This window comes from Hoplias malabaricus, chromosome 8, assembly GCF_029633855.1.
Source record: "Hoplias malabaricus isolate fHopMal1 chromosome 8, fHopMal1.hap1, whole genome shotgun sequence".
Classification (NCBI taxonomy): domain Eukaryota; kingdom Metazoa; phylum Chordata; class Actinopteri; order Characiformes; family Erythrinidae; genus Hoplias; species Hoplias malabaricus.
Genome location: NC_089807.1, coordinates 25,130,211 through 25,148,018, shown reverse-complemented (window position 1 = coordinate 25,148,018; position 17,808 = coordinate 25,130,211). Strand labels below are relative to the sequence as shown.

At 38.4% G+C, this 17,808-nt stretch overlaps 1 protein-coding gene across 5 annotated transcripts in view; it reads right to left on the bottom strand.

Moving 5' to 3' along the window:
• Nucleotides 1-17,808, bottom strand: part of LOC136705752 (echinoderm microtubule-associated protein-like 4) — a 72,580-nt gene that overhangs the window by 30,615 nt on the left and 24,157 nt on the right. For all 5 annotated transcript variants that reach the window (XM_066679494.1, XM_066679493.1, XM_066679491.1 and 2 more), the window contains one exon: nt 7,335-7,511. In XM_066679494.1, coding sequence (XP_066535591.1) covers nt 7,335-7,416 — 82 coding nt within the window. In that variant the 5' untranslated portion in view covers nt 7,417-7,511. The remainder of the gene's footprint in view (nt 1-7,334; nt 7,512-17,808) is intronic.

Sequence of the window (17,808 nt, the reverse complement as noted above, 5' to 3'; positions counted from 1 at the left end):
CTGCCAAATTCCCTGAGCACCCAAACTGTCGATATCAGACAAAATCAAACTCCAGTTATTTAAACCTTTACATAAATATTATGCATTTATGGGACAGGGGGTGCAATTAACACCATTATCAGACATCAGCTTAAAAATAGTACATTTTCGTAAGAACTCTGAATTAAGCACATGTAACAGGTATTTACCTCAGCTGCAATTAGTAACTGCCATTTTTCTAATCTGCAATTAATAAAATAACCAGAGATATTTCTCTTTCTCTCAGATATAATGTTAATAATAGCACAAACATGTGAATTTTTCAATTCTCTTTCCAAAAGATCTTTTTGTTTACATAATTTTTATTGAAGATAATACAAGCATACTAACACCCAAAATGACAAACGTCACAGAGCAACAAACTACGCAAAGAAATACAAAAATCTATTACTAAATGCGCAAGAATATTTAAGTTAAAAATTAAACCTTGTAATTTCTACAAACTGTTGAGGAAACTCATTTAAAATAGTTTGTGTTAATGTACCTTTCCTGTTTTGTTCAGTCTAGCACAATCAATGATCTTTCTGTCATTGGTTTTCAATGGTTTTCTATGGGGTTAAGATCAGATGAGTTTGCTGGCCAATTACGAACAGGTAGACCATGGTCCTTAAACCAGGTACTGCTAGCTTTGGCACTGTGTGCAGGTGCCAAGTCCTGTTGGAAAATTAAATCTGCATCTCCATAAAGTTGGTCAGCAGCAGGAAGCATGAAGCGCTCTAAAACGTCCTGGTAGACGGCTGCTTTGACTTTGAACGTCAGAAAACACAGTGGACAGCAGATGACATGGCACCCCAAACCATCACTGACTGTGGAATCTTTACACTGGACCTCAAACAACGTGGACTCTGTGCCTCTCCTCTCTTCCTCCAGACTCTGGGAACTTGATTTCCAAAGGAAATGTAAAATTTACATTCATCAGAGAACATAACTGTGGACCACTCAGCAGCAGTCCAGTCCTTTTTGGAAGCAAGACACTTCTGATTCTGTCTCTTGTTCAAGAGTGGCTCGACACAAGGAATGTGACGCTGAAACCCATGTCTTACATATGTCTGTGTGGTGGTGGTTCTTGAAGCACTGACTCCAGCTGCAGTCCAGTCTTTGTGAATCTCCCCCACATTTTTGAATAGGTTTTGGTTCACAATCCTCTCCAGGGTGCGGTTATCACTTTTACACTTTTTCTACCACATCGTTTCCTTCCCTTCACTTCTCTATTAATGAGCTTGGACACAGCTCTGTGAACAGCAGCCTCTTTAGCAATGACCATTAATGTGTTGCTCTGCTTGTGTAAGGTGTCAATGATCGTCTTTTGGACAACTGTCAAAAAGTCTTCCCCATGATTGTGGAGCCTACAGAACTAGACTAAGAGACCATTTAAAGGCCTTTGCAGGTGTTTTGAGGTAATTATCTGATTACAGTGTGGCACCAGGTGTCTTCAATATTGAAGCTTTTCACAATATTCTAATTTTCTGAGAAACTGAATTTGGGGTTTTTCATTAGTTGTCAGTTATAATCATCAAATTAAAAGAAATAAACACCTGAAATATATCAGTGTGTGTGTAATGAATAAGTAAATATACTAGTTTCTTTTTTTGAATGGAATTACTGAAATAAATCAACTTGTTCATACTATTCTAATTTTATGACCAGCACCTGTATATATTTATTGAATTGCTACCATTGTATGTAATATAATTTACTAGTTAACATTACTGAGATTATCTCAGAACATCATCATTGCTGGCTTCAAACTGAGAAAATGCAGGATTTTGTTTTTGCATTACTGTTGTACTGTTCTTTCCACATCTATGAATTTTGTGCACTGCATGTATTTGTTGTGGGTCTTGATTTACTGAGTACATCTCCATATTCCACTGCACTGCAGTGTGGTAAATGTCACTCAAGTTTATGCCACAAGTTCATCTTCTAAAGGAAAAAAATAGAAAACCTGCTGCCATTTTATTTAAAGTATACTGAAATCTGGATATTTGTTAGTTACTGCTATAATGTTTAATTCATTTCACACGGTGTAAAATGAGACATTGAAATCATTAGCTTAGCTTCACCTAGTCATTTTAAACAGAAAAACATACAAAGGACAAAAAAATCCACATGCATCACTGGTACATTAAGGTTGAACAGAAAAAAATGACATTAGTGAACATGGTGCCAGTAGGGACCATCAGTACGGGCAGATATTTGAAATTATTTCTTGAAAACACTTGCTGGCATTGATAATTAGGTGATAGCAATGATATAAGACTTGAGAGAGCACTGAGAGAGGCTTATGCTATCAAACTTTGATCCCATTGCAGCAGTTTGCATCAGCCAGGATATTTAAAACTTCATCTGTAAAGGTCTGATTTAATTGCATTGCTGGGCTCTCATGTGCGCTGATCTCTATTGTATAGCAGTGATCCATCTAATAATTGTAGACCTGTGGCCTGTACTCTGGGAGAAATAGGCTTGATTAATTTAATTTCCCTTGAAGGTTTGATTTGAGGTCCACATGACACACAAATATAGCATGTGCCTGGCCTTATCAGACTGCAAAGTGTGCCTATGTGCACGAGTGGTGGGTAGGGATCTGCAAGGTATGGAGGGGTACTGTAATTCCTCTCCACATAACTTCACTGTTCCAAAATCTAACACAGAGGTCTCTCATTGGTCAATTCTCCAGCACATGTTCATGCTGTGTATATCATCACTGCAGTTTATTATATTTCAGACATGAATTTGTAAGTTAACAATACAACAACTGCTCAAAAGCTTGTTTGTTTTCTGTGAAACTGTGGCCCAGTTTCAAGCCACAAAAGACATGGAGGTCAAATAATAATACCCACAAGCCATAATATTTTGAATGGATGCAAAAAGAATAAAAGAACGTAATACAGGTTTATTTTTACTGTAGTCCATCTGAAGGCAGAATTGCAGGATAATGAACTATCTGTGATTATTTTAACAGACCTACATCTAAGCATCTTCACAATGCAGCCCACAGATGCTCTCACAACCATATCTTTAGAATGAACTTCAGAATAGCTATAAAACGCCAGGAAATGTGACATTTCAGCTCAAGTGCTGAACCTCTCATCACTGTTATTTCTGTCATTTTTGTTTGTGTATTTTGTATAGTCCTGAGCTGGGAGTTAACTGCAGCTACGTATCACACTGTTACATACAATTAGAGGAGTGTGTTAGGGAGAAGAGCACAATCCAACTACCCAGACACAAGACGACCTCCAGTGAATGTGTGTATGGATGTGTGTGGGCCTGTACAGTCTCATAGTGGGGCCACATGCGACCTCCTAACGCCCTCAGGAAACTAGAGAAATCTCTGTCTTCCATCCAGCGTATGTCACTGACTTCCTTTTGCCCTGCCCCCAGAAACTCTCAAATACTGTCGGACCAAGACCAAATCAGACATCCGTAAGAGGTCATAAGAATAAAGACATAAGACATCAGATCTCACCGCTCAGATGACAATGAATATAAGTCACTATAAACAAGAGAAATGATTCTTCTTTGCTAGCAAATGCTAGAATGTCATGCATTTAGGATCTAACAGTTCTTAGTGAGCTCATATACTCCTCACTGTCCATTGACAACTTTGTGTTGTCTGAGCTAAACCAGTCCATGTAGTATACAGTTAGAGCACAATGCTGACCAAATCTGAAAATTTACCTTGATCCACAAAAAAAAAAATAAAATAAAATCACAGTCTCAACTCACCAAGAAAGCCCATTTTAACAGCCTTAGTAGCTGATTTGGAGGAGAAAGAAGAATTCCAAAGAGATAGGAAAGAGAGAGAAAAGAAACAGATCTCTTAGTGGGGACGCTTACTGGGAAACGAGAATATATAAAAGGATGGATTATGATAGGAGCTGTGAGTCAGCCTTGACATTTAACTGTGGTTTTTGAGAGAGTGGGAAGAAAACGGAGAGAGGAGGAATGATCCAGATCCATTAAGGGATGTGTCTATTGTTGGGGAACAGTTAGTGAACTTCTGATATCTCTAAAAAAAAAAACTCAAATAAGATGTCTGTGGAAGACAAAAGCAGAAATGAGGTGACAAACATGAGCACACACACACACACACACACACACACACACACACACACACACACACACACACACACACATTCACACACATTCACACACATTCACACACATTCACACACATTCACTTTGAAGTTCAGGCTAGAGTCATGTCTCGCAACAGAGAAGTTACTAAAACTGTGGTTCTGCTTCTAAGTTTCAGCCAAGCACAATCAATAAAAAACCAGCTGCTCTTTTCTCAGTTCCTCTTTTTCAGTCACATATAACTATTATTCTTTGCAAACTTGTAATGTGATGCTCCTAGGGCTGCAACTAGCGATAAATATTAAAGTTGATCAAACAGTTGCTTGTGTCAATCGATTAGTTTGTTTATGTGAAAAGATATAAAATACCTTAAAAAAAAAAAAAAAAAAGTAATTAACAATGCCCTTTTTGAAAATGATAAATATAAAAAGCAACGTGCAAACATTTGTTAATGTTCTGTAAACATAAAATGATGAAAAACGTAAAATATGTTAACGATATATTGTAAATTAATTAAAACTGTATTGGCGCATTACACTTTTGCAAAGAGACTGGAAGACCAGAAGTTTTAAAATGACCCCCAATAGTTTTGACACCCTTGTGCGCATGTGCTCGCACACACACACAAAATACCGGAAGCATGTTTCTGAAGCATGACACTAGATTAAAAGCATTTGCCAGTGTCCACATGTGGGACAAGCAAACACAGAGTTCCAGACCTGCTGCTAGTGGACACAGTGCAGTGGGAACTGGAAAGGCGGGGGCGGTGAGCGGATGAGTGCTAACAAATTGCAGGTTTTGCCAGGAAAGACAGACTTCTTTTCCTCTCTTCTCTGTTCTTCTGGTTTCATTCACAAATGGTGCACAGTTTATTTTAATGTTAACTGCTTAATGTGTTGTATTCTAAATGTGTTTATCTCTTTCTCAGGACATTTCAGGAAACACTAAATATCTTAAGGTATATTGTGTGTACTGTGAATAGATTTGGGTATTAGGGTGATTACATGTTTATCTAAATGCCCATCCCCATCAGGAAAAGCAGTATTATGACCAAGAACGAAGAGGGATGTTATAATAGATGTGTACGTCTTTCTGCATACAACAATGAATGTGTGATCAGAGTAGGTTCTAAATCACACAGCAACTTTTGGTTTACCTGACAGCCAACTACTCCCTCAATTTAGTCTCTCTCTCTCTCTACTGCATTTCAAACAAAAACAGATACACTGAGGGTCAGGGTTGGATTGAAACAGATATTGGTCTGGCTCTAGTTCTCTTCTACCACACCCACACAAACATCCAACTTTTTTTTAGCATGTTATCTTTACACCTGTGCTGCTTCAAAGTGGCACTGATGACATTGCCCTTTGTAACAGAATATTCTCAAGCCATTTTACACTCAAAATTCAGGGCATATATTTACAGCTAATGTTCATTTTGTGGTGTGACATCCTTGGCACGAACTGCCAAAAATCCCATGTAGATAATAAATAATACCACAGTAGTTTTCTCTTTGAAAATAAGTTATAGTAAGAAATTGTAATATCTCTTTAAAAAGCAATTTTAATTCATCTATTAGCATCCCACTGGCAATTTTAATGAGCAATTAGTATGAATTACACACAGAAAAGTCAATAAATATTTTGAATACTGGGCATAATATGTACAAACCGGATTCCAAAAAAGTTGGGACACTAAACAAATTGTGAATAAAAACTGAATGCAATGATGTGGAGGTGCCAACATCTAATATTTTATTCAGAATAGAACACAAATCACAGATCAAAAGTTTAAACTGAGAGAATGTTTCATTTTAAGGGAAAAATATGTTGTTTCAAAATTTCATGGTGTCAACAAATCCCAAAAAAGTTGGGACAAGGTCATTTTTTACCACTGTGTGGCATCCCCCCTTTTTCTTACAACACTCAACAGACGTCTGGGCACAGAGGAGACCAGTTTCTCAAGTTTAGAAATAGGAATGCTCTCCCATTCATGTCTAATACAGGCCTCTTACTATTCAATCATCTTGGGCCTTCTTTGTCTCACCTTCCTCTTTATGATGCGCCAAATGTTCTCTATAGGTGAAAGATCTGGACTGCAGGCTGCCCATTTCAGTACCCAGATCCTTCTCCTACGTAGCCAGGATGTGTATGCTGCAGAATGTGGTCTGGCATTATCTTGTTGAAAAATGCAGTGTCTTCCCTGAAAGAGATGACGTCTAGATGGGAGCAAATGTTGTTCTAGAACCTGAACATAGTTCTCTGCATTAATGGTGCCTTTCCAGACATGTAAGCTGCCCATGCCACAAGCACTCATGCAACCCCATACCATCAGTGATGCAGGCTTCTGAACGGAGCGTTGATAATAACTTGGGTTATCCTTGTCCTCTCTGGTCCGGATGACATGGCGTCCCAGTGTTCCATAAAGAACTTCAAATCGTAACTCATCTGACCACAGAACAGTCTTCCATTTTGCCACACTCCATTTTAAAAGACCCCTGGCTCAGTGCAAACATCTGAGGTTGTGGAGCTTGCTTAGAAATGACTTCCTCTTTGCACTGTAGAGTTTCAGCTGGCAACGGCGGATGGCACGGTGGATTGTGGTATTGCTGCACAACAATGGTGGAATTGATTATCCTCTTACCATCTTGGCTTCAGAGAGACACTGACACTCTGAGAAGTTCTTTTTATACCCAATCATGTTGTCAATTGACCTAATTACTGTTAATTGGTCTTCCAGCTGTTCGTTATATGCTCAATTTCCTTTTTCCAGCCACTTATTGCTACTTGTCCCAACTTTTTTGGGATTTGCTGACACTGTGAAATTTTGAATCAACATATTTTTCCTTTAAAATGTTATATTTACTCAGATTAAACTTTTGATCTGTCATCTAGGTTATATTACAATAATTAATTTTATTTAAGTTATTTATAGTTATATAATAAATATTGACATTTGCCATATCCACATCATTGCATTCAGTTTTTATTCACAATTTGTTTAGTGTCCCAACTTTTTTGGAATCGGGTTTGTATTCTCCCAGTAATTTTCCAGGGACCGCACTAGGCCCTGTGTCAGCAGATTACAGTGTCAGTTTACCTGATATTTTGCCCCTGGCTTGACTTTATACTCAACCCATTGTTGCTTGAATACCTTTGAATTTCTGTGTTAAACTGCAAAACAGCACCCACCCCCACACATAGACATTCTCTTACCTTTTGTGCCCTGCTGTTTCTTAGCAGCAGAATCCTCTGACAATGCAAGGCGCCTAAGTACGTCTGCCAACGCTGCCTTCATCACGGTCAGCTCATCTTCTTGCTGCTGAACCCGCAGCTCCAAAGAGGACAGACGGTCCTGCACGTCCGACGCACTGGCTGCAGAGATGCTGTCGTCTAGGAGAGAGACCACCATATAAACCCCATTAACATTCTGTATAAACACACTTCCAATGTTCAGTAGCCCTTTACAAACAGCAGTGGGGAATTGATGGCCACAATCAAACATATATTTGTGACTTTCCTACTCTAACACAGTTGAGTAGAATAAAAATCAAACTGTACTACAGGGTGGGCCATTTATATGGATACACCTTAATAAAATGGGAATGGGGAAAAAATAGGAAAACTTCCTGTTTTGGCACATTAGTATATGTGAGGGGGGAAAATTTTCAAGATGGGTTGTGACCATGGCAGCCATTTTGAAGTTGGCCATTTTGGATCCATCTTTTGTTTTTTTCAATGGGAAGAGGGTCATGTGACACATCAAACATATTGGGAATTTCACAAGAAAAAAAATGGTTTTAATGTAACTTTATTCTTTCATTAGTTATTTACAAGTTTCTCTTTGTTTACAGCCATTGACATGTTGCAGAGGTTAACACGTGAGGAGCAAATAGAAATTGCGTTGTTGTCTGGTGAACACCATAACCGGGTCATTGCAGCAGATTTCAATGCAAGACACCCTACGAGACCACCCATCTCCCATGCTACAGTTAGCAAACTGCTTGCCAAGGTTCGTGAAACTGGTCCAGTGTTGGATTTGCCAAAATGTGGACACATGAAAACTGTCACTAATGAAGAAACATCAGTGGCTGTCCTAACTTCATTCAACAAGCGCCCACAGCGTAGCATACGCCACATGTCACTGGAGAGTGTCATCAGTCGAACATCCCTTCGGCGGATATTAGCTACTCACAAATGGCGCCCTTACAAACTCTAGATGCTGCAGCATCTCAACGAGAATGACCAAGATCGACTCACTGAATTTGCAGAATGGGCTAAACAAAAATTGGAGCAGGACCCTAAGTTTAGACTGAAAATTTTGTTCAGTGATGAGGAACTTCTATGTGAATGGTGAAGTTAACAAATAAAACCACTGTCACATGACCCTCTTCCCATTGAAAAAACAAAAGATGGATCCAAAATGACCGACATCAAAATGGCTGCCATGGTCTACACCCATCTTGAAAAGTTTCCCCCCTCCCATATACTAATGTGCCACAAACAGGAAGTTAATATCACCAACCATTCCCATTTTATTAAGGTGTATTCATATAAATGGCCCACCCTGTAGATATCAGCTGTATAGGTCCAGTATTTTCAATATATGGCCTAGAATAATGAGCAAATTTGTTAATTAAAAATGTTAAAATGTGAAAAATCTTGAATCCTTTGGGATGAACTTTGTGCACCTAATAGGGCTAACACTAAGATGACTTCAAAAATAGATAAAGTGCAATAGTAACCACACAATGTTTTTCTTACACTGCAGATTTTACGAATATGGAAAGTAAATCTGGCTGCAAGATTAAGTGAGGTAATCTGATACTCTAAGGGGGTATTTGTGTGCAAGGCTTGCTGGGGGGGTATCTTGTTTTTCATCACTGCAGTGGGCTGCCTGGCATATCTGTGGTTAGAACTGAGACTGCTGAAGGAGCCCACACTAACTTGGCAAAGCAAGGAAAAAGGGGCCCTGCATTCTCAATTGTGGTTAGCTAGTTAGAGGGGCACTGAGTATATACTGCCATTTTTTTTGAAAGTGTGCATATTCATTACACAAATGCACACTGACAACAAAAGATCTGGAGAAAACCCAGGTAAATAAAATAATATCAAAAAACAAATGCACATATAAACATATGAAATAAAACATAAACCAAGCTGAAAACACACAGACCAATGTTGCTTCAAACATTCAATTCTAGATGAATCCACACATTCCATACACAGTAATGGAAAGCTGGAGAGAGCAAAGCAGAAAGCTGGATTTTAAGGTCACGGTGTAGTTATTCTATGCGTGGGAGGCAAATTAGCAAAAATGACTAATACACACACACACCAGGTTATATGTAGACTGTAAAAAAATATTTCTGAGGATATCAGACATGAAGTAATCCATTTGCACAAGGAAGAGGAAAGTCAAATGAAAATGAGTGAAAACAAAATGATGAATATTGACCATGTGTACACCTGGTTGCTTCATGAGACTTGCATGGATTGTGATGTTCTGTATTGGGCAGGGATTTACTTGCAGGATGTGGAAAGACGGATGAGTTTACACTGCCATAACATCTGGTCTCAAACCACCTCCTGATGTGGTTTGTGTGAATCTGTTTTGAATGTGTCTTGTGATGTGTTTACAGTTGTAGGTTTAGGTGAATATTTTCTATCTGGAAATAATCCTGACACCCAACATGCATAAAACACCCAGGTGTAAATCGGGTCATGTTATATTTTCTCATCCTCCAACTGTGAAATCAATTTTATTTACTGTGTTAGAAAGAATATACAGTGATCCGAAAACCACTACTGAGAAAAGAGACAGATTCAAAAATTGCCAATCCAATTGCCATTCAGATTTCTTGGAATTTATACTGGAAAAATATTCCTGTAGATTAAAGTAAGTTGAGCTATTACTAAAACAGAATAAACCAAGGCCTGAGCCAAGGGCTAAACAGCTTTGGAGCAGTAGCCTAGCCAGAATAAAGATCATTAGTCCAGTATGTCAAGGACTGGAAAACAAAATACCAAACGAGAGGAACCAGCTTCCTAAAACCTTCCAGAATTTTTGGGTAAGATTTGGTAAGTTGACATGTAACTATCAGTAATGGAAAAAACAACAACCATTATTCCTTGATCATTCAAGCAACACAAAATCTCAGAATGCAAGGAAAGAAATTATGAAAGTTTTTAAGGTTTGCAGTAAAAGGCCACACACATATCAAATTGCTTTTATCTTGGTCACAAAGTCCCTGAGACACAAAAGAAACTTCTCAAGGTTGCAGGAAGCCAGGACTGTGAAAGCAAAGTGCAGCTGGCTGCTGAATACGCCAATTCACCTTCTAGCTTCTCCGCCCGCAGTTTCCTCCTTTAGTTGCAGGTATTTCCTTTAAGCTGCCTTATCTGCAGTGTGTTTCTGTGCCAGGGAACTGCAGTACAAAGAGCGCAAACACTGACAATACAATGCTTTTAAACAGGGAAAATTAATTTTAGCGGGAGTTACGGTTAAGTCTAGCAGTAAAGTTAAGTATGTGGAAGGGAGGAGGAACTGAGTAAAACACAGAGAGAAAGACACAGAAAGAGAGAAAGAGAGAGAGAGAGAGAGAGAGAGAGAGAGAGACCTTTTTAATGCTTTTTAAATAATGACATATAAATTAAAAAATAAATGTGACTGAAATAACCTTCCCCAGTCCTGATGTCATGTGAAATAATATTTATAAACAAGGGTAATTCTGCATCACCCTGTTATATATATGTATATGTATGAATGAAACACCTTCTTTATTTCTACCCATAAGCACTTGCAGTCTAATAGCAAATAAGGGAAGACTTCTGCACTTGTCATATTTCACAATGCTCTGTCAAATTCCTAGTCTTTCTACTTCTCTCTCACACACACAAAACAGCTGATTACACATACAGATTCTCCATATCACAATTTCTCTACATGCTCACATTGATAAAGACTTAGAAGCATTCCTTCCCCTGTAATTAAGAGGGCAACACTCAATCGCACACAGTGGCGGGGGGGCTGAAAAGCTACAACCACTGCTGTTTCTGGGTGCTTCATTTTGCCTGCATGTCTAAGGAGGACGTCCTCTGGGAGAGATAGCAGATATATGGGCCAGATAAGAGCTCTGCTGAAAGAGTGGCGCAATCAACCTTCCAGTCCTCTCCATGCTACAAAATACAAACAATTACACTGGAGGCATTCAACCGACACACCTCATTAACATTCATTTACAATAGGCAATGAAATACAAAACTTTCTATCAAGATATACTGCTAGTAAAGTAGTTGTGTCCAACAGATATAAAACAATTAAATGGTTCTCTGAAGCACTGCAATACTCCTTTGTAAGATTTTCATTCAATGTACAAAATTCATATTCAGAGCAGACATAGGCTCTGTTTCATCTACTGTTAAACTCATGCACAGCCAGACTTTAAAAAGAGTAATAATTTTGTGTCAAATGTCTGGAAAGAGGAAATGCAGAATTTCACTAAAGTGTAAAGTCTCATATTACATTAATATACACTAAAAGGTTGCATTTAAAAGCCAGTTCAGGAAATAATAACTGGCTAAAAGGCTGATCAAGGTGTACTCAGAGCTACCCTGCATTTACGCTGCTCTAGCATGTTAACCAACCACAATGTTTGTTTTCAATGGGAAGTGGCAGTTCTGTCAGACACAGACAAGTGGTGCAGGATGGGCCCATGTCTGAGAGACGTGGTGCAGCAAAAAGTTGAGCCAAGACCACATTTATGCAAATTAATTCAGCAAAAGCAATGCATTTATCCAATCAGAAGACAGCTGGTGTTTGAGTAACGTGTCCACAGTGCAATGTGCGAAATATTTGTTCTGTATTCAAAGGCATCACTTCAGGTGGATTACTCAGGGAATGCTTTTATTAAGCCCACATCAGGCCCGCTGAAAAGGGTAATGCATTTGTGACCAAGACCTTTTCTGAATACTAAAACAATAAATGGATACTTGAACATTTTAATAGTTCAGGCCCACCCTGATTTGGTAAATGTAGTTGTCTTTCATTATTTAAAATTATTATATTTAATTTATTTGCTCTGTGATGGACTGGTGTTCTGTGTTTGTTTTTTTCTTTCTCATATAAATATTCTCCACTGAGTACGAGATGTTTTATCTTGATCTTTTAGCTGGAAAAATAATTAAGTGTTGAGGCTTGGTGCTCATTAAAATATTTAAACACTTGTAAAGACGTACAGTGCAAGTGGCAGCACATGTCTCTACTGATTTGGTGCGTAAGGATGCCAGTATATGTGTGTATGTGCGTGTTACACCCTCTCTAATGTGGTGGTAATCCTTCCTGTGTACCAAACTGCACCACACACACACCTCATCTAATCAAAGTGTTTTGCAACGGAGACCAGTTTTGTATATCTGCTGTACAGAAAACTCAGGGGCCTTGTATGACCCAAATGTAAGAGCAAACATCTGCTGAATAAGAACACAGGCACAGGGGAATCGTGTGCCATCCAAGAGGGACTGACAGGCTGGAGAACATGGCAGGACTGAGAAAGAATACAGAAAACCTTTAGTTTTTTTGGCAAATGGACACAGTATTACAATGAAGTAACATAACATCTTACAGATACCTACCTGTTTTTAAGGCATGCATCACAAAGTCACAAAAACAGCCAACTATTCATACAACTATATTTTAATATGATTTCATAGTGAAAATTGTGTTAAATTGTGTTTGTGATAAAACAAATGTAACACAACTGGCTATTAGAATCTTGAGGACTTTGAATGAGAATGATCTCTAATGGCAATGCTAACTCATTCATTCATTGTCTGTAACAACTTATCTAGTTCCTGGAATCATTGGGAGCAAGGCACAAACACACCCAGGAGGGGGCGCCAGTCCTTGGCAGGGTGACACACACACACATCCCTATGGACACTTTTGAGTCAACAAACTACCTACTAACATGTGTTTTTGGAGCATGGGAGGAAACCGGAATAGAGAAAAATCCCGTAAGTTAGATAACCATAGATACTGACAAATACTTGATCATCTTAATGCTATTGGGGAGGGTCAAATTCTTTTATCATGCATTCATGGGCCACTGAATGGTACTTGCTCATCTTGCGAAGTGAGGTCACATGAGTCAATTTCACATATGAACTGTGTATGGCTTAAGCATGGATTAATGCCTGTGCAACGTGTTCAGGGACGAATTCACTTTGATTCTCTGGATCACTACTGGCTCTAATAACATATAAGCGCACTCTGACATTACCTGGCCTTTGTACTAGGGTTTAGACACAGAGTGAATCCCATTTTACCCCTTAGCCCTACCCCTCCTTTTTGCTTAGGTGTGAGGTGTCTTAAATCTTCTTGGGGGAAAAAATGGTAGGGCCAAGTGGGAGGGGTATATACCCCATGAAACTGAATTTTCATGGGCAAACTTCAAATGAACAGCTATGAACGCATTGTGAATCACTGGCACAATGGCAGCAGAAGCGACCAAATAAAGCCAAAAACATCAGTATTTTCACCAACTTAAAATCTATGATAAACATTGTATTATCTTAGTTTAACTTAGTTTCAGTGCATGGCCCTTTACTTCATAACAAAAAAATCGCTAGTAGTTTGCAGAAGTCTTGAAATTTCCAGTTCCACCTTAAATGCTGAAGCAATTGCATTGTAGTGCCTGTGGCTACTGCAGCATTTAAGGTGGAACTGGAAGCATTGAACAAAAAGCTGCCAAACAAAAAGCTGACTTTGCACTCATCAGTATTTAGTATGAAAGCACACCACTTAGAATGTGAAACTGAATTAAGAGATTCTTGCACAATCTAAGTATCAAATTACATTGAGTATAATGCAAAGCCTAACACAGCAATTATATTTAGCATATCATTTCAACACTCAGGTGCCCAAAGGTGGTCCACATGTTGTCTAATATTTCAGCAGTGTGTAAGTGTGGGATTAAAGCAGTTTTGGATGGTTTAATAAGCCTGTGTGTGTGTAGATGCATGTGTGCAATATATTAGATTCTGAGTTGCAGAGCAGTCACACTTCTGCCAACTGAGGACACAGCGGATATAAAAATGAAGGACTTATGCCACAATATAAGCCAAAATTCTACACTTCCTTCCTTTCTAACTTGAAATGAGGGTCTGTGCGGAAGCAAGACAGAAGGGCATTTACCTTTTTCATAGAACAGCCTAATGCTTATCCCTGGTAACACACACATACACACATACACACACAAATTGATGGACTAGATTCTGGTGTTCATGAAATCATTCTTGTTCTTGCATTTAGGAGGGTATATACAGGCAATGAGTATTATGATTCTACTGGTTTTCATTTTCAGCGTTGTTATTACAAAAATATTTGGGATGACTCAACCAAGACTACCAAGCTTTTCCTGTTTCACTGCATGCACCACTGGTGGACAAACACTGATATATATTCAAAATACCCTCATGTCTAACTAATAAGTAACATATTAACTGTACACAAGATAGAGAGATTTTCCTGAAACAAATATAATGTATGATACATATAAACGTACCACTACCTCTGATAAATCAGGCTGCTGTATTCTGAAACAACTGATTCAAGCTCTATTATTAATTCATTCTGGAGCCCCTCCAAGTCAAGTTAGACCTATGACAGAGGAAGAGGCAGGGAGTTAAGAGCAGAGGAGACAGAGAGCTGCTTTAAAACTGTATGTTAATCATTCACTGTTACAGCCTCAGGCTTGGTGCAGAGATACACACATACACCCACCCACCAAGCCACCCATGCATGTGCGCACGCACGCACACACACACCCCTCAGGGTGCCTGAGCCTGAGACAGGGTAATGGTGTAAAACACTGCTGTGACAAGGGTTTTCATCACTTTACTGTCATCACTCTCTGTCTCTGATTCATTTCACTTGCGTATGATTAGCATATATTAGCGTGAGCAACATGATAGTTACTTTAATCACTGGGAGTTGACACTGCAGGTCCTGACCACTGAAAACACAGAGCCTCATCCAAGCAACTGTTTTTTTTAATACATTTATTTTTTATTAATAAAATCCTTTTAGGGGCGGCACAGTGTCGCAATCACACAGCTCCATGGACCTGGAGGTTGTGGGTTCAAGTCCCCCAATCAATCTATCTATCTATCTATCTAAATAAAGAGAGAGAGAGAGATAATGTGTGAGTGTGTGTCAGCATGGCATGCTAATCATCACAGCATGACTCTCAGATTCCAGGCTGCTGCTTGTATGCAGCTTTAAACCGTTTGCTGCGTGTGGCGACAGGTTCGCTTAAAGACATTAGACTGCAAAGCTGGGCCAAGACAGACAGAGAGAAGGAAAGAGAGAGGGTCACAGCATTCTAGTCTATGATGGATCAGCTGGATTAGTACACATGAGCCCACAGAACAGGCCAGAGTTTCACTTTACTACAGCTACATCATACCCTTCCTGGCAGTTAATGCCCGTCTCTTTTTCCAAGCACATAAGTCATATCTGAGATCAATTTTTTTGTACTAAGCCTGTTTGAATTAATAATTCACAGTTAAAGAAGTATGTAAAAGATATCTAATTTCTACAATTTCCCTCTAATTCCAAATGCACTTAAGACATGTTTGGTGTGTGAAGCTTGCTGGTAGCCTCAGTGCAAAACTAAAGCTAACTAACTCCTGGTATCAAATGAAGAAAGCCTGACAAGGATTAAGGGGCAAATACATTATTTTATACTGAAAATATATTTATTTAAGGTACAGTTAGGGCTGGACAATAATTCAATATCAATATAAAATATTTCAATAAAAATGACATGATTTATATACACATTTTCAATATTTCAATATACATTATTTACAGCATCTGTCACTGACTGATGGTCACTACAGGGCTCTGTTGTCAGTTCAGCACTCAATTTTAAAGTTATTTTAAAAATATTTAATTAAATTTAATTATTTCTTGTAAGTTTTTCAGTGGATATTATACTCTATACTCTATGTTCGAATTATATTGTATCGGCCAAAAATAAGAATTATATTGTGATATAAATACAATAATTAAAATTAGTATATTCATGGGTTTAACAGGCTGTTTATAATCTCTATGCATTGGCTGTACAGCTCACAAGAGTTGCATCAAAGCTGAATGATTTAATCTCATATCTATAAGTTTATGAAATCTATTGCACAACAGAAACATCTTTAGTACAAAGATGACACATCTCTAAGTCACATGTATGTGCTGCAGAATGTGATCTGTGCTCATTAGGGGTGGGGAGATTCACCGATTCACATCAGTGGTTCGGCACACGTCTGCGATGCGACTGCACCGGTAGATTCAAGTTGCATCGGGTTTAATTTGCGGGTGAATTTATGGTGCATCTCCTCTAGCCTTTTTGCATCGGCAAATACCATAGTTAAATCGAGTGTTTTGTTTTGCAGTATCTATTCCTTATTCTAACGTATTTTCTGAGTCAACGTATTTTATTATTGATTTCTTTTTTTTTTCTGAGGCAACATAAATGCACCATCGTGTCCTCAGGCACGGACTCAAGCACGCAGACGTACACAACAAAAATGGAAGGAAACGAGAGCATTAGCAACGACAGAGATATTTAATGCACCAAAAAAGACACACAGATCAAACGTGTGACCATATTTTGGGTTTTTTAAGCAAGGTGGTCAACTTAACAAGATACACTCAATCTGCAAGCAATGCTGTGGGGCTATAAAATGCGTTAGTAGCACGACAAACCTGGTGACGGCACGGTGTGGAGTAGCAGATAAGTCTAGCAGACAATAGTATGTGTTGTAAATCATAATTTTCTCTATGCACATTTTTAATACTGCACTTTTGAAAACTGTTAATATGTTTTATACATTTTGTATAAATATAGACGGAGAATATAACTGAGTAATTCAACTGAATAAAATGTAATTCTCATTCTGAATGTATTGAATTATGCATTTTTTTATATTATGTATTGGTTTTACTCCATTGAAAACAACCAGATGCATACATCCCTCAGATCGTTACAGAGAGTAAAGCAGAATTGTGCTATCGAGTTAAGAAAACTGATGGGTTAGGCTAATACATCCTCAAACCTCAACTAACTATATCGAATGATTACTTATCAAACCAAATCCTCTTATAATTAAGTCATATCGTTATCAAATCATTTTTGAATTGCTTCGTATCCTGAACAGGAGTGATTTGTATCGCATCGTATCAGCAAGGGTTTTCAGTGTATCGCAATTATATCGTATCGGTGGCAGTGTATCGAGATGCGTATCGAATCGACCTTAGTGGTGAAGATATACATCCTTAGTGCTCATGCATCCATAGTTTAGCATATGCAGGTCCCAAAGAATCAGGGTTACCTGGCCAGATGCAGGGTGTTCTCTCTCTCTGTCTCTGACTCATACATGTGTGTCTGACCTCACCATGACTATGTTGTGTCATGTTTTTCAGCAAGATTATAAAGAGTGTTGATGAGGAAAAATCTGAAGTCAGACAAAGACACCTTATGAAACAGAAAAGAAAACAAGCAAAAAATAGGAATGCCCCTATATTCAACATAATTAAACATTTAAAAACTAAAAACACAGGCAAAAAGGCCCAGAAAATAGGCAATGCATAATAAAACCGTTAAGAAGTAACTATTTGCTATAGCAG